This window comes from Dromiciops gliroides, chromosome 4 (assembly GCF_019393635.1).
Source record: "Dromiciops gliroides isolate mDroGli1 chromosome 4, mDroGli1.pri, whole genome shotgun sequence".
Classification (NCBI taxonomy): domain Eukaryota; kingdom Metazoa; phylum Chordata; class Mammalia; order Microbiotheria; family Microbiotheriidae; genus Dromiciops; species Dromiciops gliroides.
The window spans coordinates 224,844,194-224,867,152 of record NC_057864.1 but is presented as its reverse complement, the minus strand read 5'-3'; the positions used below and the strand labels follow the sequence as shown (position 1 = coordinate 224,867,152).

The 22,959-nt window shown below is 37.0% G+C and overlaps 1 protein-coding gene across 2 annotated transcripts in view; it reads right to left on the bottom strand.

The window, feature by feature from the left end:
* SHISA6 (shisa family member 6) overlaps positions 1 to 22,959 on the bottom strand; it is a 449,490-nt gene that overhangs the window by 371,055 nt on the left and 55,476 nt on the right. For both annotated transcript variants that reach the window (XM_044005521.1, XM_044005520.1), the window contains exon 3: positions 11,629 to 11,789. In XM_044005521.1, coding sequence (XP_043861456.1) covers positions 11,629 to 11,789 — 161 coding nt within the window. The remainder of the gene's footprint in view (positions 1 to 11,628; positions 11,790 to 22,959) is intronic.

Genomic DNA, 22,959 nt, shown 5'->3' with positions numbered 1-22,959 from the left:
TAGGGGTTACATGAATATGCAGGGTAAAAATGAAGCAAGGTTCTTTTAAGGATTAATTAGAAGCTCTGGAGAAAAGAGCAATTTATACAAGAGCAGTAACTTTGGAAACAAAAATGACTTTGTAAGACTGATGCACTCTGATGAATGCAATGACAAACCAAGCTACCACTAGACCTGTAATAACCTATTATTCCCTAACAGATGTGATGGACTCAAGGTATAGAGACACATACTTTTTTTTCAACTTGGTCACTGTGAATTTATTTTGCTTTACTGTTCTTATTTGTTACAATATGTTCTTCCCTCCAACTTAAAAAGCTATCCATTGAATTAAAATATTAAACATTAAAACATCCCCCCACACTTAAAATAATTCGCAACATGATATACTCTGATATCTTTTTTCAGGTGAGTATAATTTCATTAAGTCAATCAATAAATCAGAGTTGTGAAAAAAACCAAAACATTTCTATTCAATCAAACAATCATTAAGTAAAACAAACACGTACACTAAGTCTAAAAATTTCTTGACTAATTTGGTATTCTGAAGCAATTAGATGAAATGAAATAATGCTACAAGGAAACATATCTGAACTGGTTGAAAAGACTTGGTTCACAGATGGTGGAAGAAAGGCAGTGAGCTCTTGAACTCATGACATAATCACTTCAAAAAACATCCAAATAATGCCATAGGACAATGCCTAGAGCAGCAAAACCCACAGAATAATGTGCTGAAATCATCTTCTAACCAAGAACGTCTTGGAAGGTCAGATGGAAGTAGCTGCTGTGCTAAGACAGGAGTGGAGCCCAAACCCAGAGTCGCCCTGACACAGATCCAGTCCCAGGAAGACTTCACCAGAGAAGGAGACCCCCAGAGACTATGAATCAGCTGAAGTACCAGTGTCATCTGGAACTAAGCTCACAGTCTGGTGAGAGGGCTGAACCCTGGGCAGGGAGGGGGAGACTACAGGGGTCTATGCTGGTCCTGAGGCAGAACTTGGGTTTTTCACCCCTGCTGGGAACCAGGAGGTAAGCTTCAGTAGCAGTGGCCCAGGTTGGGGAGGAGCACAGGCTCATCAGAGCTGACAACCACAACACACAAAGCTGTTTGATTAGCAAGTTGGTCTGGGGTCATATACAGAGCAGGGAATAGGCCAGATGAGTGAAGAACCTAATCCTCCTTAAATCATACAACCTTGGACTTCTGAAGCTTGGGATACTGCAGCCTGGAAACAGTGCCCCACTTTAAGAAGCTAAAAGTCAAGTAAAAGAAAGGCAAGATGAGCAGACAGAGAAAGGTGAGGAACATAGAAAATGTCTTCAGTGACAAGGAAGACCAAGGGGCACCCTCAGAGGAAGATGTCAACATCAGGGCCCCTCTATCTAAAGCTTCCAAGAAAAATATGAATTGGTCTTAGGCCATAGAGGCACTCAAAAAGGACTTTGAAGATTAAGTTAGAGAGGTTGAGGAAAAAATGGAAAGAGAAATGAGGGTGATGCAGGAAAGACATAAGAAAAAAGTCAACAGCTTGAAAAGTTAAATCAGCCAAATAGAAAAGGAGATACAAAAACTCTCTGATGAAAATAATTGCTTAAGAATTAGGATTGAACAAATGGGAGCTAGTGACTTTATGAGAAACCAAGACACAATAAAGCAAATCCAAATGAATAAAAAAGTAGACGGCAATGTGAAATGTCTTCTGGGAAAAACTGCTGACCTGAAAAATAGGTCCAGGAGAGATAATTTGAAAATTATTGGTCTACCTGAAAACCATGATCAAGGAAAGAGCTTAGACATCATCTTCCAAAATATTCTCCGTGAAAATTGCGCTGATATTGTAGAAGCAGAAAATAAAATAGAAATTGAAAGACTCCACTAATCACCTCCAGAAAGAGATCCCAAAAGGAAAACTACCATGAATATTATAGCCAAATTCCAGAGCTCTCAGGTCAAGGAGAAAATATTGCAAGCTGCCAAAAAGAAAGAATTCAAGTATTGTGGAGCCTCAGTCAGGATAGCACAAGATCTAGCAGCTTCTACATTAAAGAACCAGAGGGCATGGAATATGATATTTCAGAGGGCAAAGGAATTGGGATTATAACCAAGAATCACCTACCTAGCAAAACTGATCATAATCTTTCAGAGAAAAAAATGGGACTTCAGTGAAAAAAGAGGACTTCCTGGTATTTGTGATGAAAAGACCTGGACTGAATGGAAAATTTGACTTTCAAATACAAGACCGTAGAGAATGATAAAACACTGGAGTTGGGGGACATACCTGGGGTCATGCAGTGGGTGACTGTCTTGTGTCTGAGCCCGGATTTGGGCTGGGATCCCCCTGGGTCCAGGGCAGATGCTTTGTTCACTGCATCACCTAGCTGCCCCATGATGACATCATTAGGGTTAAATTGAGGGGTGAGGTCAATGCACTGGAGGTTGGGGAAGGGCAGAGGTAAAATCCTACATGAAAGTAATAGGAAAAGGCTTATGGAATGGGGGAAGAGATAGGTGAGGAGCAGGACAGTAAATGCATTTTACACTCATTAGAAAAGGCTCAAAGACCTTAAACTCATCAGAGTTGCCTCAAGGAGGGATTAACACACACACCCAACTTGGTGGAGTAATCTATTTAATCTGGGCAGCAAATGAGCCTAACACTCATCAGAATTGGCTCAAAGACCTCAATCTCATCAGCATTGACTCAAGGAGAGAATAACATACACATTCAATTGGGTGGAGTAATCTCTCTAACCCTGCAGGAAAATAGGAGGGGAAGGGGATAAAGAGAGAGGGGCAAAAGAAGGAAGGGCAGATTGGGGGAGGGGACAGACAGAAGCAAATCCCTTTTGAAGAGGGATAGGATGAAAGAAGATGGATAATAGAATAAATATCATGGTGAAGGGAATAGGATGGAAGGGAAAGTTAACAATAGTAATCATGAAAAAGAGAAAAGGGGGAAATTGTACAAAAATATTTATAGCAACTCTTTGTGGTGGCTAAGAATTGAGAATCAAGGGAATGTGCATCAATTGAGGAATGACAGAAGAAGTTGTGGTATATGATTGTGGTGGAATGGTATTGTGCTATAGGAAATGACAAACAGGATGATCCCAGAAAAACCTTGAAAGACTAATGAACATCGATGTATGATGAAGTGAGCAGAGCTGAGATGACATTGTGGGTAGTGACAGCAGTATTGTTCAATGAGTAATTGTGAATGACTTAGCTACTCTCAGCAGTACAATGATCCAGGACAATCCCAAGGAACTAATGAGGAAGCATACTATGCACTGCTATAGAAAGAACTGATAAAAAGAACACTTGTGGATTGTACATATATAACCTGATTGAGATCTTGTGGAGGGGGGAGGAAAGGAAAGGAGGGAGGGAGAAAAATTTGGAACTCTAAATCTTATGAAAATGAATGTTGAAAACTACACTTACATGTAACTGGAAAAAATAAAATAAAGTAAAAAAAAAAGACTTGGTTTACGTCCCCTGGGTTTTGAATAAAAGCAAGCCAATTCAGAATCTAGGTATCTAGTATCTTTACAGTCAAGCCTCTGAATAGAACTTGGTTGAACTGCAGCAGGGTGAGAAGAGTTTTAATGCCTAAAGGACCCATGGAATATTATCTAAACTTTGTAGGGTCAAAAGATTTTTTTTCCTAATATTCTAGTAGCATCCTCAAAATTGCAATGACTTGGATCACTGAGCTGAGGTCAAATAGACACATTGAGAGGCAGCTTCATGACTCTCCAAGGATCCCAAAAGAAGAGATATCACTACAGCAAAGGGGATTTTCATGAATACCCTACACAAAGGAGAAAAGGACTTCCACAAACCACATTTTGTGAGTTACTTCTTTGGTACATATAAACTCTAAACTTGAGTAAATATTCTCTGAACTTTGTAAGTATTGGTGGAAAAATATATCACAGACTTGGAGAGCGGAGAGAGAAACCTTGTATCAATTGTTCTTACTATATCACTTAGGCAAAATACTATTTTCTAAAAGCTAATTATTTAGTGGCTAATGGATACCAAGAGATAATGGGGGAGTGCACCAGAAGAGACTCATGAGTTACATCATCAGATAATGATCCCCTCAATCCCTTAAGGCTATTCCTACAACTTAAAGCTGTCAGCTGCTCTCTCTGGACCCAACCTATCAGCGTCAGTAGATGATAGGAGAGCACCTGTGGAGTCTGTGTTGCATAGCAATTTTTTTAAACCTGAGAATTAGAGAGGTTAAGTAACTTCAATAAGTTTCATGCTGTTTCCTCAGCCCTCACTTGAACCTTGAACTCTCTGCATGGAATTCCAGACTCTTAGAGGTGACCTTGTTCCTCATAGTCCCTAGAACAAAACTCCCTATTGCAGTGCCTGACCATTTCCACACCATTACTTTCAATCCCCTCTTTTCAAATTCTCTTTTAAGTGTTGTCTTCTCCTATTAGACTGTAAATTCCTTGAGGGCAGGGATTGTTTCATTTGCCTAAATTTTTATCCCCAAAGCTTAGAAGTACTTGATCCATAGTAAGCATTTAATAAGCTATCTATCTATATCTATTGACCCTTTGGTTTTTATTTGGGGGTTGGGTAGCAATAGTCATGCCTAAAAAAGAGGGTTACTGTAGCTTTTTAAAAAATGCACAGAAGATAACAGACGGAAATTAAGAAGGAAATACAGGGGGGTGGCTAGGTGGCGCAGTGGATAAAGCACCGGCCCTGGATTCAGGAGTTCCTGAGTTCAAATCTGGCCTCAGACACTTGACACTTACTGGCTGTGTGACCCTGGGCAAGTCACTTAACCCCCATTGCCCCGCAAAAAAAAAAAAAAAAAGAAGGAAATACAGGTAGGACAGTTTGGAAAACGACTTGTAGAGTTTATTGTATACTTTTTTTATTTTTGGTGGGGCAATGAGGATTAAGTGACTTGCCCAGGGTCACACAGCTAGTGAGTGTCAAGTGTCTAAAGCTGCATTTGAACGCAAGTCTTCCTGAATCCAGGGCCAGTGCTTTATTCACTGTGCCACCTAGCTGTCCCTATTGTATATATATATTTTTAAAAACCAAGCAGTATGAGATGGAGTCTCACAGTTTCATACATAAGCTTTCTATGTTCTTCTATGTGTATAAATATTTTTTTCTGTGTGTGTGTGTTTAAATAAATAATAAAATATTTCATTTTGTTTTGTTTTCTAAAAACAAAAAAGACTCTAGAGGGTGGAAGCAAGGTCACCAACACAGCTCATTATTTCCCCTGGTTTATGCCATCATTTGTAATAGTAAGTATAATATATACAAGTATTTACTACCATATATAGAAGTATTTGGAAGTAGGATTTACAGGTTTCTTAAAAATTATAGTCATTTCCATTAGCATAGACATAGCAATGAACCTTTTGGAGGCTTTGTTTGTTTGTCTGACATGTATTTTCTTAAAGTATGCCAGATAATGGGGGGAGGGGGGGTTTGGTGGGTTTTGACATAAGTAGGAATCCACTATCCTATTTCATTCAAAGGGGAAAGGAGAAAGACTTCTTAGAAGAGGTGGCTATTGCCAGAGAGTTCTGATATATAGAACAGAGGGCTTCTCCAGACTTTAAAAATTAGATCAGAGGATTTTACAAGGGATATGAGAGGTCATCTCATACACTTCTTTATTTTGTAAAGCCAGTCGCTTAGTTAGGAAGACTGAGTTTCAAATTAAGCTTCTAATAAACACTGGCTTAGTGACCCTGAGCAAGTCACTTGATCTCTCAGTACCCTAAAACAACTCTGTGATACTATAAATTTCAGGGTAGGTGCTGCATTGACAGAATCCCTCACTAGGAGCTAATGAAATCATAGATTCCTGCCCCCCCCCTAAAAAAAAAGGCTACACAAGTAATAAAATGGAGAGGTAAGATTTGAAAACTTGTACTATGGTTTCAGATTGATTACTCTTTCCACTATACCACATGGGCTCTCAGTTAATCAGAAAAAAAACTAAAAACAAAAACAGAAACTGGAGAAAAATAGAGAGAAACAGATTTGCAATAAGGAGTGGGAACATCATCACTAGGTTGAACAATAAACAGATACCTCGACACCAATATTTTGCATAAATGCATAGGTTTTAGGATGAGTAAAGGACCTGAGATGTAATCTAATCCAACTCCCTCACTTTATAGAAGAGGAAACTGGAGCCCAAAGAAGGGAAATGATTTGCCTTGAATATACAAATTTGTAGCAGAACAGGGACTCTACTCAAGTTTTCTAACTACTAATCCAGAGCTTCTAATATACAACAATGCCATATAGACCAGAAGCTGAATGAGAGCATTCAGCTTTGAGTATTATTCTTCTTTAGGAATTCAGAGCCACACCTAGCAATTTTAGACTCCCCAACAACAACCACAACAACAACAACAACAGGGATGATGATGACAACGTAACATGAACCAACCTCAAACAAACATTGAAATGAATGATATGAAAATAATATAAGTAACTCAGAAATTCAGGAGAGCAAGAAGTAGATTTACTCACTTCAGTGGCTCACAGATGAATGTTATTAACTAAGATTAGGTAGCCTCTTAATCATTCTGTTAAGCTCCTAACTGGCAAGATATTTCTAGCTGTTGGAAGAGTGCATTGTTAAATTTGTACTCTTGGACAGATCCCTGCTCCAGGTATTAATTGAAACATTTCCTCATTTTCCCACCACCCAGGAACTAGCTACCCCTCCCCTATTAAAAGCACCAGCTTATTGAGATGATAATCATGACAAAATACCAGTAAATGTCTATTCTGAAACTTTGTTGAAATTTGTTTGAATTTTATTCAAAAAAGCAAAATTCTGTCCTAAAGAACAGAAAATAGTTTAAAATGGAGCTGTACAAAAATGGAAAATATTGAATGTTGGAAAGGATGTAGGAAAGCTGGGACACAAATACACTGTTAGTGGAGTTGTGAAAAGATCCAACTTTTATGGAGAGCAATTTGGAACTATGCCCAAAGGGCTATAGAACTGTGCATACCCTTTGATCCAACAATCCCACTGACAGCTTTATATCCCAAAGAAATCCCCCAAAAGAGAAAAAGACTTATTAGTAAAAAACTATTTATAGCAGCTCTTTTTTTTTGTTGCCTAAGAATTGGAAATCAAAGGAATGCCCACCAATTGAGGAATGGTTAAACAAGCTGTGGTATATGATGGTAATGGAATATTACTGTGCTAAAAGAAATAACAAGCAAGATAATTTCAGAAAGGCCTCGAAAGACTTGTATGAACTAATGTATAGTGAAGTAAGCAGAACCAAGAGAACGTTATGCACAGAGACAGCAATATTGTTTGATGAAGAACTTTGAATGACTTAACTATTCTCAACAATACAATGATCCAAGACAATCCCAAAGGACTATTGATGAAACATAATATCCACTTGAAATGAGAGAACTGATATTGATGGGACACAGACTGAAGCATGCTATTTTTCACTTTCATTTTTTTCTTATTTTCAAGTTTTCTTGTACAAAATGACTAATATGGTAATGTTTTACATAATTGTACATGTATAACCCATATCTGATTGCTTGCCACCTCAGGAAGGGGGAGAGGAGGGGAGGGAGGGAAGGAGGGATAAAAATTGGAACCCAAAACTATAAATAAAAATGTTTATTACTTTTTAAAAAATGGTGTTGTATTTGGTGAGAGGGATAAAATGGGTAGAAAGGAACTGCCATATTTAAATTTATTTCCAGCCACTAGACAAAAACACCTGTTAAAAGAGGGGAAAAGTTTTTATCTTTCTTCTAAGGAAAGTGGAAAATTACCTGTTTGGATGGAAATTTTTTTCTTTATCCTATCATGAAGTTTTGGGAATAGAATATCTTTCAAGGAATAGAAAGGACAAACAATGGCTGGGGTCATGAGAGGTCAGACTCTTCTAAAAACAATCCCTTTAGTTAGCAAAAACAGGCAAAGACAAATAGTCCATTAGCCAATCAACATCTATTTACTAAGGACCTATGGGGCATTAGCCACTATGTTAATCACTGCATACAAAGAGGAAAGGGCAGAGAATAAGTGGAACCAAGAAAAGAATTTATACATTGACACAACAATGTAAATGAAAAGAATGACAACAGAAAGGAAACTGAATGCTGCATAATTATCATGACCAAGCTTAGTCTAAAGAAGAAGTAAAGTCAACAAACATTTATTTAGCACCTGCAGTATGTCTGGTACTGTGCAAAGCACTGGGGATACAAAGAATGACAGAAAACAGTCCTTGATCTCAGGGAGTGATAACATGCAAACAACTTGTACAAACAAGTTATACACAGAATAAATTGGACGTCATCTGGAGGAAGGCGCTAGCATTACTTAGACTTGAAAGAAGCCAGGAGGTGAGATTAAGGAGGGAGAAGGATAGGGAGCATGAAAAGTATGGGAGAAAGGCAGTGAAAAGTCATGAACCCCCAGAGATAGTAATAGCAAGGAGGCCAATGTTAATGGATCACAAAGTTCATGGAAAAAAGTAAATTGTAAGAAGATTGGAAAGGTAGGAAAAGGCAAGGTTTCAAAGGACTTCAAATGCCAAACAAAGGATCTTATATCCTGAAGGTAATAGGGGGTGACTGGAGGTTATTGAATGGGGGTGTGTGACATGTTTAGACCTGCATTTTAGGAAAATCAAATTGACAGCTGAGTGGAAGATGGACTAGAAAAAAGAGACACTTGAGGCAGTGATACTAACCAGAAGGTATTGCAATAGTCCAAGTATGAGGTGATTAGAGCCTAAACCCACATTTGTGTCAGTGTCAGAGAAAAACCCTGCAGTGGCCAAAGCCTGACAACAAACTAGTAGGGCTTTTGATAGCAAGCTTTCCTAAAGTCTCAGAGCCATGAACAATCTCTAGGAAGGGATCTGACTTCAAGATAAGGATTTAGAAAGAATTTTTAAAAAGTATTATATTCATGTCTGAGAAAAAACAACATTAGGCTGAGTAGTGGTTTATAGCTATGCCTTATCTATACCATAACTGGGATAAAATGCAGATTACTATGTGTGTCATTTAAAACCTTCACAACCTGTCTTCAACCTATTTTTCCAAACTGATTTCATATTCAGGCATTCCATTGTTAGCTAAATTGGCCCACTTGAATTTCTCCCACACCATATTCTATCTCTCATATCTGAGTCCTTATCCAGGCTGTCCCAGAATGGTGCAAATGCTCTACTTCCTCACCTTTGCCTTTTGGAATCCCTAGCAACCTAAATCTCAATTCAAATGTCTACAAATGATTTTCTTGATTCCCCATTTGTTAGCACCTTCTCCATCTACTCCTGTAAATTGTTTTGTGTTTCTTTGTATTTTGCTTATCTATGTATACGTTTCCCCCTCTAAAATCTAAGAACCTTGAAGGCTGGGACTGTTCTAACTGTCTTTATAACCTGTAATGATTGGAATGATCCCACCTGCTGGAGATTTGCTACAGGAAAGCTCTGCCATGAGAAGGCGCCTGAGGGCAAAACATGTGGCTTTTCTTTGGTGTCAGGAAGTGACTTTTGCTTGTGGGAGGAAGAGGTGGTGAGGCTGGCGCTTTCAACTCTCTTTCGCCAGGACTCTCCTGAAGAGCAGAGCAGGAGAACTGTAGCTCCCCGAGATAGATAGATGAATCTAGGCCTTTCTCTCTCTCTTCACCAAATTCTTATTTTTCTTAATAAATGCTTAAAAGCCTAACTCTTGCTAAAGCTTATAATTTATTGGCGACCACTCATTAGATATTTTAGACAGACTAGCTAGAATTTAAGCCCCTTACAAACTTCACTACTAGACGTAATGTCTGGCACTGTTTAAGTGCTTAAGGAATGCTTCTTAAATAACTATCAAAAAAATTGGACAAATTATTCATTCTCTGTAGCCCACATTTTTCTGATTTATAAATTAAATATAATTGTTTTGCATACTCTGCATACTCACAAAATCATTTACTGGTCAAATGAGATCTGCATGTAAAGATGCTTGAAAACAATAAAGAACTATAAAATATGAATTATTATAATATGGGATATTGTTTATTTTTATTTTTCCTTAAATCAAATACATTATAATATTATTGGCATAGAACTAGCTATTGTTTTTAATTTTTAAAAGGGAAATGAAACTACTCAAAATCTCAAGTTATCTCATCTATTGCTTAGGACAAGTCAACCCTGAAAGTCAAATTTGTTTTCCTCAGTAGGCAGGAAACATCATTTTAATCCTGGGGGGTTTCTTCTCCCCCTCCCCACCATTCCCCCTTCCTTTTCCTGCTGAGCTGGCAGTTATATTTGAGAGGAATATGTTCCTCTCAGATAGGGCAGACTATATTATTCAAGTCCCAGGTGCTTCTCCCCTTCCCCAAAATTCTCTTCCTTTTCATGCTGAGGTAGCAGTTAGTTATCCAAAGTCAGATAACAGGAGAACCATGAAATACCTGTCCAGAAGTTGTCCCATGAGTGGGAGTACATGTTTAGGAGCGTTGATAAGAATGTGCATCTCAGGTAGCCAGATAAACAATGAAATGGGGGAAGGAATCTTTGTTTAGGGCTTGCTGTGATGAGCATGCTTTGCACAACTTCTTTGGAAATGTGTGCCCTTTCTTGCATAATGGCCTTCCTACTTTGAACCAGACAGGGAGTTGTGCCTCAGTTTACCTGTTTCTTACACCCCTCTTTACTGTGGCAAAGGTGTACCCTAAGTACTGGTTCAATTGACCTTCCTCATTCTCATGGATTCCCAAGTTTAAAGTGTTCACAGGATCCTGTTCATCATATCAAAAATAAGCTTTCTCAAAATCAATATCCAAGGCTGAGGTCACCCCCATGCTCTCACTCATTTACTGATAACTCCTGAGCCATACTTAGAAGGTCCATTTGTTTATTTTTTACTGCTCATTCAGCCCTTTTCTTGCTGGGCCCACAGCCTCAACTACCCAACAAAGGACTCCAACATTTTTCAGCCATTCTCCAAATTCTAACCTGTTGTCTTTAGGCCCCTGGTGAACAGTCAGAAAAAGAGACAGGCCTTAGAGTGTACAATCTAACCTGTAAGGTATCACACATTCTCCAAGTGACAAGACATATATTAAATAGTCCCTATAGTCTCTAATAGAAGTATTTTTAAAAATTTTTTTATATTTCTAGCAGCCTAATCATGGTCAATATTTCAAATAAATAAATGAACATGCAACTGAGTATAACCTCAAACAGAGATTATGGCTGCTTATAATGGTTACTAAAGGTTCTTCATTGTGACATACTTTCTCGTTTTGTTACAGGGTATAATCACGAAATAGCTCTTTCCTCAAGTTTGCAGGATTTGCCAAAGGCTATCTTCTCTACCTCTTTACCTCTTATAAGGATTATGTACTATCCAGCTCAGAAATTGATGAAAATTTCTCCTATTCTGAATCATCTCCAGGCAAAGTAATTCCCCAGTCTTGTTCGTCCATCCCAACATCTGACAGTTTTGTCTGTCTAGAACATTTATCTTATGCCACATGCAACTTTGACATCTCTCTAGAGAGGCCAGAGAAGTGACTAAACTATTTCACCATCCTCAGAGGAAAGGCTTAAAGATGAACTTACCTGTTGTAGGTTTGGCTGTACGCACTGGGGTATAGTGGTTTTTTGAGGAGGATCTTACTGGTGTGTTCTCTTTGGGAGAGGTATCAGTAGCTGAGATAGTCTCTCTTTCACAGTGTGCTATTGGGATTGGTCCCTGTTGCCTTAAGATGTCAGCAAGAGCTCTGAAACAATAGATGGATCATACAATTAGATATAAAAAGCAGATGCATGCAACATACTATGACTACTAGTTTACTTTTCATTAATATGATGATTTATTATGTGAAGACAGGCACTAGAAGCATAGTCTGTTTCTTAGTATTCATTGCCTCACCCCATACAGGGATTGCTATTCTTGTTCAGTTAACTTTCAGTTGCGATAGACTCTTCACGACCCCATTGAGGAGTTTCTTGGCAGATATACTGGAGTAGTTTGCCATTTCCTTCTCCAGCTCCTTTTATACATGAGGAAATTGAGACAAACAGGGTAAAATGACTTGTCCAAGGTCACACAGATAGGTATCTGAGATCAGATTTGAACTCAGGACAATTAGTCTTTCTGACTTCAGACCTGGCACTCTATTCACTGAACCACCTAGCTGGGATTGGCAGGGGATAATAGAGTTAGTCCTAGCTGGGGAATAAAGGGACAGGAGAGGCAGGGTCCCTGTGGAGGTATTTTATTCATCTCTCATTTAAATTTAATATGCCCTACACATTTTTTACATTTGCCCTGCACCCTATGCCCATGCCAACCTTCTCAGTTTCTCCATCCTGAGTGGCTATCTACAACACTTAGCCAAAGGAATGTCAGTGAGTTGAGACATTTATGAATGAATCAATCAAGAAGCATTGATTAAACTCCTACCATATTCTAGACACTATGGTAGGTGTCTGCGCATATAAAGGCAAAAAAGAAAGAAGAAAAATTCCCTGCCCTCAAGGAGCTTACATTAATTCTATCAAGGGAAATTACAAGCACATATATACAAAATATATACACAATTAAATAAGAGGCATTTTCATGGGGCAGGCACTAACTAGCTGATGATCAAGAAAAGCTTTATATAGTGGTGGCACTGGAGCTAAGCTTTGGAGTAAGCTCTGGATTCTAAGAAGCAGAAGAAAGGAAGAAATGTATTCTCTGCAGGGGAACAGTGTCTCTGAAGACACAGAGATGGGAGATGGAATGTGGTATGTGAGGCACAGCAAGGCTAGATTGGCCAGATGGACTATGCAGTAAAGGAGAGGGGTTGTGTGTAATAAGCATGGAAGTGTAGACTGGTAACAGATCATGAAGGCCTTTAAAGGGCAAAAAGAAGACTTTGTATTTGGTCTTCGAAGCATAGTTAGGCACCAGGAGCTTCTGGAGCAGGTATGTCACCCAATATATGGTATAAGAATATTAGTTTGGTAGCCATAAGGAAGACTGGTGATAGCAAATATTTGATATGGCAACTTAGCAGCCACTTTATACCAGCACTAGAGAATCACCAAGGGTTTACTGAGCATTGACTCACTGGGGATTTGGGCTCTATCCATGGGAGATATACAATGATACATATGCCTAACCTCCAGGGGTTTACACTTTAGATGAAGAGATAGAACATATACATGGAAAACAATATCTAAAAATGTCAAATGAGTGACATCAATAGTCTGGTCAAAAATAGATCACCACAGTTACCCATTGGTGGAGGTATATGAATTAGAGGTTGGAAAAGAAGCATGCATGCAGACCACTCACTGTTACCAAGGGAATAGGTGTTTTGAGGGGAGAGGCAAGGTAATTTAAGAAGAAATCGGGAGACCTACTGCTTATCTTGGGTTCAGGGATAAAGAGTGCCGGCAAATTGCTAGAGTGCCAAGTTCTTAAGATAATCAAGACAGAATGAAAACGAGTTAAAAAATTAAGTACTCTTGATTGTCAGGAAAGGCCCTGGGTTGATTCCTAAGGAAATGAAACCTACGTGGGAAAACAAATTGTTGGTAACCTAGGTGACAGAGAGGTTCCTGATAATGAGTTGGGGTTGAGTAGCTGCCATCTTAACCATAACCTTGCCATAACCTGTGACACTATGGTCATAACTAGGTGTCTTTTTTGGCCTTATGGTTGACTATAGATTGCTCTAAAAATAAATTCAGGACCTCATCTCACCTTTGTGCACCCCTCCAGAATGGCCAGTGGTACCAGAGTTGTGCACCACAAGTTCAGGGAAACAGACTGTCTCCTGAAACCTGTAAATGTGTATGAGAATTAAATGGTTTTTATTCTGGTAAACTGCTTCTGAAGTGCAGAACCTTTTGAAGAAGAAAGAATTAGGCCAGCAGTCTTAGAATTTAGTGACATTTATATAACAATTTCATATTTTCTTTGTGTTTTACTGGGAATAGCCAAGCATCTTCACCATGGCCATGTAAAAGAGGAAGCTGGAACAAACTATCTGTCCCATGTGACCTTTGGAGAGATGTCTGACGTAGGCATACTTAGAATTTCACTGGTTTACCACAAAAAAATCATAGAAAAACTGACATCAGAATCTAAACATTTGAATGTCAGCATGGAATAAAAGAAAATGTCCTGGATTCTAGTTCCTACTCTACCTCTAACTTGATGTGTGACCATTGACAAGTCATTTCCCCTCTCTAGGTCTCAAAGCCTCCTTTTAGCATAAGGGAGTCAGACTAAAAGAACTCTAAGATCTCTTCCAATTCTGATGCTTTTTGGTTCTGTCACCACCTGGAGATTAAGGTCACCATCTCTCCTCCCAACCATTGGCATTCACTCACCAGCTCTATATGATAAGAAAGGCTAGTGGAGCACACTTTTGGTGAAGTTGTGTACTATTTACCCTTCTGACCCAGAGACCATATGGAATACCACATACCCCAAGTAGGTCTAAGACATGAATAAAGTTCCTATGTACACCAAAATAATCATATCAGCACATTATGTGGTACTAGATGTTCATCAGTTGGGGAATGACTAAACACATTTTGTTACTCAAATGTAATAGATTACTAATCAGAAAAGCATAGAAAGACTTAAATGGACTGAATTAGAGTGCAGCAAGCAGAACCAGGAAAATCATATTCACAATGACTACAGAATTTAAATGGAAAGAAATACAATGAAATTGAATAATACGTAATTATAATGACCAAAGTTGGCTCCAAAGATGAGAAGGGGGAATAAGGGTGTGGGATATTGCATACACTTTCAGATTCAATGTGATTTTCAGTTTTTCTGATTTATCTTTGTTCTATTTCTAGTTTGTTTTTGTTAGAAGGGGTGGTCTATTCAACTGAGGAGAGAAATGAAGACATTTGGAAGTGAAAAGAATGTTAAAAATAAATCATATCACTAAATGTTTAAAGGCCAGGGACTTAAAGACAATATGTGAATGGGTAGATCTCATTCTTTCCAGAAATGGGGACCATGAATCACCATTCCCCAGCACTCAATTTCCATGAACTCTAATACCCTCTCCAGAATTTATAATAAGATGTCCTTCCCTGATTTTAAGAGAAACTCAGACTGTTGGTAGCTACATTTGTTAACTTTAATGATCTGAGTCTACATCAATAAAATACAGAAGTAAAGATATGAATAACATTTAGTAAATTAGCTCTATACAGAAAGCTGAAATGCATAATTTGGGCCCAAGTGGATTTTTTTTTCTTTTTAGTGGGGGCTGAGAGAAGGAAACTGAATTAGTCAAGGTGAATAAAGTATTAGGGAAGATAGGAGAAGTATTTACCTGGCCCTGAGGAAGTTTGTATCCATATAGGAGATTCATGAAAACTTATAGCATGAGAGAATCTTTCCAGAATAGGGAGAGAGTTAATATATTGTAGTAGGAAAAGATAAACAAACTAGATTTGGACCCAGATGACTTGGTTTCAAACCCTAACTATACTAATATGTGACCTGGACCTTAGTTTCCTCACTTGTAAAATGTTTTGGCTAGATAACCTCTAAGGCCCTACTATTCTAAATCCTATTTTTCTGAAGTATAAAACATTCAAATTTCATATTTCCTTCAAGATCACCAAGCCCCTACATGATCCCTCTGGTTCTACAGTGAAGTTAGGCCAGTTTCACAAGAGATAAGCATTTTAATTATGGAATTATACATAAAAGATTATTTCTGGCATGCCTATTTTAATGATAGTAGTAAAAGAAAGAAGGGGATATGGAAAATGTTCTTCTAACAAATTTTAAGAGAATATTCTGATGTCCTAAGATGCTGAGCAGTACTTGTTAGTTGAATGATTAAAGAGGGAGTGGTGAGGTCCTGAAGCTATAGTTGTCTGGATTATGATTCAGAGGCTTTGTCCTTATGTTGACTTCCAGGCACTTGTGGAACATAAACTTTGTTGTTGTTGTTGTTGTTGTTGTTTTAGTGAGGCAATTGGGGTTACGTGACTTGCCCAGGGTCACACAGCTAGTAAGTGTTAAGTGTTTGAGGCTGGATTTGAACTCAGGTACTCCTAACTCCAGGGCCTGTGCTCTATCTACTGTGCCACCTAGCTGCCCCAGAACATATACTTTGTTACCCTGCATATTATCTTTCTTCTACTCAATAAAGAAAGGTCTCTAGGTCTCTCCTCTACCAAGTAACCTCTGACAATATGAAAGTATATAAAAAATCTTTGTCTTCCTCACAAGTCCCTAATGTCCAATCAGTTATATGGTGAAGAATAGTTACTTAACATGATTTTCTAAAGAAAATAAGATGAAAAATAGTCGTAGTGTCTGCCAGTATCATGACCTTCCTTTTCTCTCCTGTCCCTCTCCATTTTCATTCCCCATTCTCCAGGGCATCTAATAAACATTATGTTAATTCTAAACTGGTCTTTTTCATTCTCACCTAATTAATTTGGATATGCCAGAGGAAATGGGTTAAGGTATGAGCTATTTTATAAAGCAGGAATATTGGTCACTAAGAAGCCCTGAAAGAGATTTTGTAAAATAATATGGTTAGGAGGGAAGGTTAAGGGATGGTAAGGATGCAGGATGGTAACAACCCTAGAGTGCTGATGGGAGAAGAAAGGAAAGACAAGTAAGCAAAGTATGAGAGGATAAATATTTTTTTGTTTTTTGTTTTTGTTTATTTTTAAGGTAGAACCTAGCATTTTATTTAGATCTTCATTAAACTGTTGGAATTGAGAACGAGACAGACATAATGAACCTCTGAGAAATAGATCCTGAAAGGCACTCTCTGCTTAGGGCAGCAGCTATGGACTAGGAATGTAAACAAGCTGGCTTCTCTGTACTACACCAGTCAAGTCAGCTTCCTCGATGGCCAGCTGCTCCAGCTCTGCCCTCCCTTCTGTTAACACCAGCCAGACACCCTTCTAGGTGTAACCTGTAGGACATGTTGGCCTACCGGGGAATATTGGAAACATGTCAAAGGAATCATGGTGTCAAGGATTTTTTTTAAAGCTGCCCTCTGAGGTGATAGCTTCTCTGTACTCATGCCGTACTCCAGAATACAATAAATAAGCAATTAGAAAATGTTGAAGTAAGAAGGGATTTCCTTCTCCCCGCCAAAAGCATTGCTCTCTGAAGGAAGGTGGTTTCTCTGTATCTACACCACCTGCTCAGAAAGCTCACTGGACCTGATTAAAAAGATTAAAAGTACATCACTTTTAAAGGAAATGGGCAAGAATAGGAGTTATCCGAGATGGAGGCAAAGTACCTAGAGCTCTAAAAGGGTTACCAGAAGTACCATGGACTGTCTTTTGCCAGGAAAATAGTTGAATAAGCAAATTCAGATAATAACTGACGTCCTATAATATTTTTAAATTTATGAAAGGCTTTACATGCATTATATCTTGTTTGGTCTTCACAATAACTTTATCAGGGTACAATCCAAACATGGAGGACAGTTGTTGGAAAGATACAAAGAAAAGAATTGGAGTGTGTATGAAGAACAGCAAAAAGTCAGAGTGTGAGAAGGGAAGTAATGGATAACTATGGAAAGGGAGATTGAGGCCAGGTTGTAAAGGGTTTTAATAGTCAAGAAGAGGAGTTTATATTTGATCCTAAAGGAAAGCAGGAGTCATTGAAGGTTATTCAATAGGGAAATGACATTTTAAGATCTAAGTGTTGGGAAAGTCACTTAAGAAGACCATTTAAAGGATGTATTACAATTGTCCGAGACAGAGATGATGAGGCCCTGAACTATGGTGATGGCTGTGGGTGTAAAGAGGAAGGAGGAGGAAGGAGAAGAGATGTCATAGAGTTCGAAACAAACAAACAAACAAAAACATTACCTGATCAGATATGTGAGATGAAGAACAGTAAACAGTTGAGGTTAATGTCAGGGTTGGGAACTTTGGAAAGATGATGGTGTACTAAAGGTCAAGGTGACCAACAAGATAAGCTACTTTCTCTGAACTCTTGACCCCTGAAATCCCTCCAAAATAGAAATTATGCACAAGGAATAAAGAAATTTCAGCTGTTTCCATTGATATAAGGCAAAAGAACCTAAAAAAGATAACAACCCAAAGAACAGCAGAAAGGACTAATTTCTAATGCCTTGACTGCACATGTATAACTTACATTGAATTGCTTGAGTTCTTAAGGGAAAGGGTTGGGAGGGAGGGAGGAAGAGAATTTGGAACACAAAGTTTTAAAAATTGATGTGAAAATTTCTTTATACATGTAACTTGGAGAAAATTCAAAATAAATAAATATTTAAAAAAAACAAAATAAAAATGATCCCTAATGCCTAACATGCTCATTCTGCACCCCCTACAACACAGGCCAACACCCTCTGTCAGGAAAGCACAAGCCAAAAGTAGAGTTTGCAACAGAGTGCAACTCTATCCACCACCACCAGCCCACCACCATAACTCCCCTCCCTCTCCTCCCACACACGTACACACAAATGCACTGTGGAAAAGCAAAAGCCAAAAGTTTGTTCTCTCTGGGACAGAAGCATGGAAGTGGTTTGTGTTACCACATTGCTTAACTAGAGAATTAGGGAACAGAGTGAACTGGGGCAAAACACCAGTATATCTGTGTCTATGCTAGGTCTGAAGCAAAGGGTACTGACATTCAGTGATGGACAACTCTGTCTCCTGACAAGTCAGTTAGGGCAGAAATGATTCTGGTAAAACATAAGTTGCCCAGTATGGGAGGATTCCAAGAAAGACTTGAAGGGGAAAAAATGAAATCACCAAAATTAGTCAGGGGAAAAAATGAAACCACCAAAGATTTTAGGAAAGAAGAAAACTCAGAAATGGCTAGATGGTTGGACTCAAAGAGTAACTATTAATAGTTCAGTGTCAACATGGGTAGGAGATTTCCATGAAGTAACCTGGAAACCTATAATTGGTTTAAGATGGGTATCAATGACTTGGATGAAAGTACTAGAGATATAAAGCCTAGAAGGATAGGTAACACCCTAGATGAAAGAGTAAGGATCCAAAGACCTTGATAAGCTAGACTAGAGCAGTGGGTTCAAACTCAAATAGTATATTGACTTAGAAAACCACAAGTTTAATATTATCTATCTTGTATTATATTTTTTATTTATTTTGCTAAGCATTTATTAATTACATTTTAATCTGATTTGGGACATTATTGAAAGATTTGCTGGCAACAGACTACAAATTTGGTGTTCTGGACTAGATCATTATGCTTAATCTAACAAAATGAAATTCAACAAGGATAAATTTAAAGTCTTGAACTTAGGTATAGAATAGCAACTCTACACATATAATATGGGGAAACATTGATGGGTTGCAGTTGTTTTGTAAATGATCTGGTGGTTTTAGTGGACCGCTAGTTCAAAATAAGTTAGCAGTATGATGTAGCAACTAAAAATATTAACTCTGTTTGGGCTGAATTTTGAGGAGCTTTGCTTTCAGGAAAAAGGAACGTCATATTGCCATTTTACCCTGAATGTCAGAATTCATTTGGAATTATTATATCCAGTTTTGGACATTATAGTTTAAGAAGGACATTGAAAAGCTGGAGAGCATCTGGAGAGGAACTAAGATGGTAATGGGTCTTAAGTCCATGATATATCCTCATATAGCTATCTATTCATAGAATGGGATATGGTTACCCTACTTTTTGAAGACTCACATTACATAATCCCTATATTTAAGTATTTGATAGATTGTAAATGTGAAGGAAGGATTGGACTTGTTCTCTTTGGCTCCAGAAATGAGAATCAGGAGCAACAGGATGCAAAAACATTAATTTAACCTTGATATCAGGAAAGATTTCTATTAGATATTCTCAAAAGTGGAATGGGCTTTTTTGAGAGGTGGTAGGTTCTTCCTCTTTGAAAGGTTTTAATAAGAGGTTGTACAACCATTTGTCGTATATATTATTGTGGGGATTCCTTCTTCTATGAGTTGCATTAGATGGATGCCAACATCTCTTACAACTCTCAAATTCTGTGATTCTTGTTCTTAGGTTCACACTCTACAAATTATCACAATCCATATCCCAGTGACTGTTAACTATCAAATTCTGAAACATTCTCCTCATTTCCTCATTAATTCTAGCCCACGGTTCACAACCTCTCCTCTCTTCATAATAACGGACTTCAAAATATATAATGATAATTCCCCAAACACCAAAATAACCAAATAACATAATTCTCAGTTACTCAATCTACTTGATTCTTATGACCTACTCCTCTACTCCACCTCAGCCACACCAAAAGAAAGTCATAACCTTGATCTTTCTATGCCTCACTAGTATTTCACATCCATATTCACAAACACTGAAATTCCTTTTTCTGATCCTAATCTCATTCCATTTTTTTGCTATGACTTACAAATTCTTATTCACCCTCACCATAATCTCCATTTCCTCCATTATTCAGGTCTTTTGGAAGCTATCACTCATGCACTGGCTAGTCTCTCCTCCATTCCCTATCTTCACCTCTTGGTTAACCACCTCAGCTCTACTCTTGAACCTCTTATCTTATTATCTTATCACCAGGCATGTCTTGTCAAACCACAACCCTAGGTTACTCCCACCATCTGCCACCTTTGTTCCTAAGCACAATAAATTCTTAAGGAAAGGTAGGAAAAAAGAGAAGGAAAAATATTGTAATAGGATGAAGAGAAAAAAACATTAAAAATCATAACTGGGAATGCAAATTAGATGAACTCACCCATAAAATAAAAGAGGATAGCAGAATAAATTATAAAGTGGAATCCAAAAGAAATATACTTGAAATAAAAATATATACACAGAGTTAAAATTAGGAACTAGAGTATGAGCCATTATACTTCAGTAGAAATTAAAAAGGTAGAGGTAATAATCATGATCTTAGAAAAAACAATAGCAAACAATCTAGTACAAATACATAAACTACAAAATGAATTAATATCATTACTGAACTTACAAGCACCAAGTAATATAGAACCAAAGTCTTACTGAAAAGTTAGATTAGTTACAAGGAGAATTGAACAGTAAAATTATAACAATAGGGCACTTCAGTACCTTCTCAGAGCTACATAAATCTAACAAAATGAAATTAAGGATCTGAATAGAATTTTTTAAAAGTTAGATATGGTGGATCTCTGGAGAAAAATTGGAATAGAAACAAGTACACCTATTTCTCTGATGTGCTTGGAACCTTCAAAAAATTTACCATGTATTGAGAGAAAAAATGCTGGCATAAATGAAGAAAAGCAGAAATACTAGCTATATATTTTACAGACAATGATGAAATAAAAATATATTCAATAAAAATCCTTGGAAATAATGATTAAACATTAATTGCAGACTAAATAGCAATACTAAAGAATGGATGAGTCAACAAATTATAAAAATTAATTTCATTAAAGATGACAACAATGAGGCAACATACTGAAGTATCTGGATGTGATAAAAAAGAGATCTAACCAATTTCATCAATAAAAGAGATGAAAAAGAAGATCAATGAATTAGGCATGCAAAGAAAAAAACTAGAATGAAAAAATTTAAATCTCCAATTAAACACCAAAGTAGAAATCCTGAAATTCAAAATAGAGTTCAACAAAATTGAAGACAAAAAAACAAGCCAAAACAAAACAAAATTAATTAATGAATAAAACTAGGAAGTAATTTTAAAATGCCAATAAAATAGATAAATCATCAGCAAATTTGATTTTTTCAAAAGAAAGGAGAAAAAACAAATTTCCAGTATTAAAAATGAAAAAAAGTCAATTCATGATCAATGAAGAAGAAATAAAAATAATTATTAGGAAATGCTTTTTCAAATAAATGATTAGATATTTACTAAAATACAAAATTTCCAAGTTAACAAAACAAAAAATGGAGGACTTAAATGACATAGTATTAGGGGAAAATAAATAAACCAAATTTAATTCCCAAAGGAAAAACATATTCTGGACCAGATGTGTTTGCAAGTGAATTCTATAAACATTTTAAAAATAATTAATTCCAATATTAAATAAGTTATTTGAAAAAATAGGAAAAGAAAGGGTGCTGAAAAGTTTCTTCTATAATAAAAATGTGGCCATGATACCTAAACCAAAAAGACTCAAAATAAAGAAAGAAACTATATTGCCAAAGAAAATGGACAAAAAACATTTAAATAAATTAGCAAGGAGATTAAAGTTCATATTACAAAGATTATGCACTATAATCAGGCTAGATTTATATCAGGAATAGATAACTGGTTTTAATATTAAGATAACTATCAACATAATTTGCCATATTAATAGCAAGAGGAACCTAAATTATCTGATCATATTCAATAAATTCAGTTTAAGATACGATAACAATTCATGTTAAAAATACTAAAAAGCATAGGAATAAATGGGTTTTCCTTAATATAATAAATAGTTTCTATCTAGAATAGAGAGTCAGCTTTATCTGTAATAAGGGTAAACCCCAGCCTTTTCTCATAAGGTCAAGGGAAAGCAAAGATTTCTATTATCACTATTATATTCAGTATATTGCTAAAAAGAATTTTAAGCTATAAGCAATAAGACAAAAAGTTGAGGAAAAGGCAAAAGGAAAAAGGAAAGAAAATAATAATATTTTGAAGATGATATGATGATTTTCCTTGAGAACTCTGAAGAGTCAACTAAAAAATAACTAATAATTTCAGGAAACTTACAGAATATTCAATAAATCCACAAAAATCATTAATATTTATGTGTATTAAGAACAACATCCATAAGGAAAATATAGAAAGAGAAATGCCATTTAAAATTACTACCAAAATTATAAAATACTTGGAAACCCACCTGCTAAGATATATACAGGACCTATATGAACATAATTAGAAAACACTCTTTACACAAATTAATTGCTCGTGGGTAGACTGGGCCAGTATTAAAAAATAACAATGCTACCTAAAT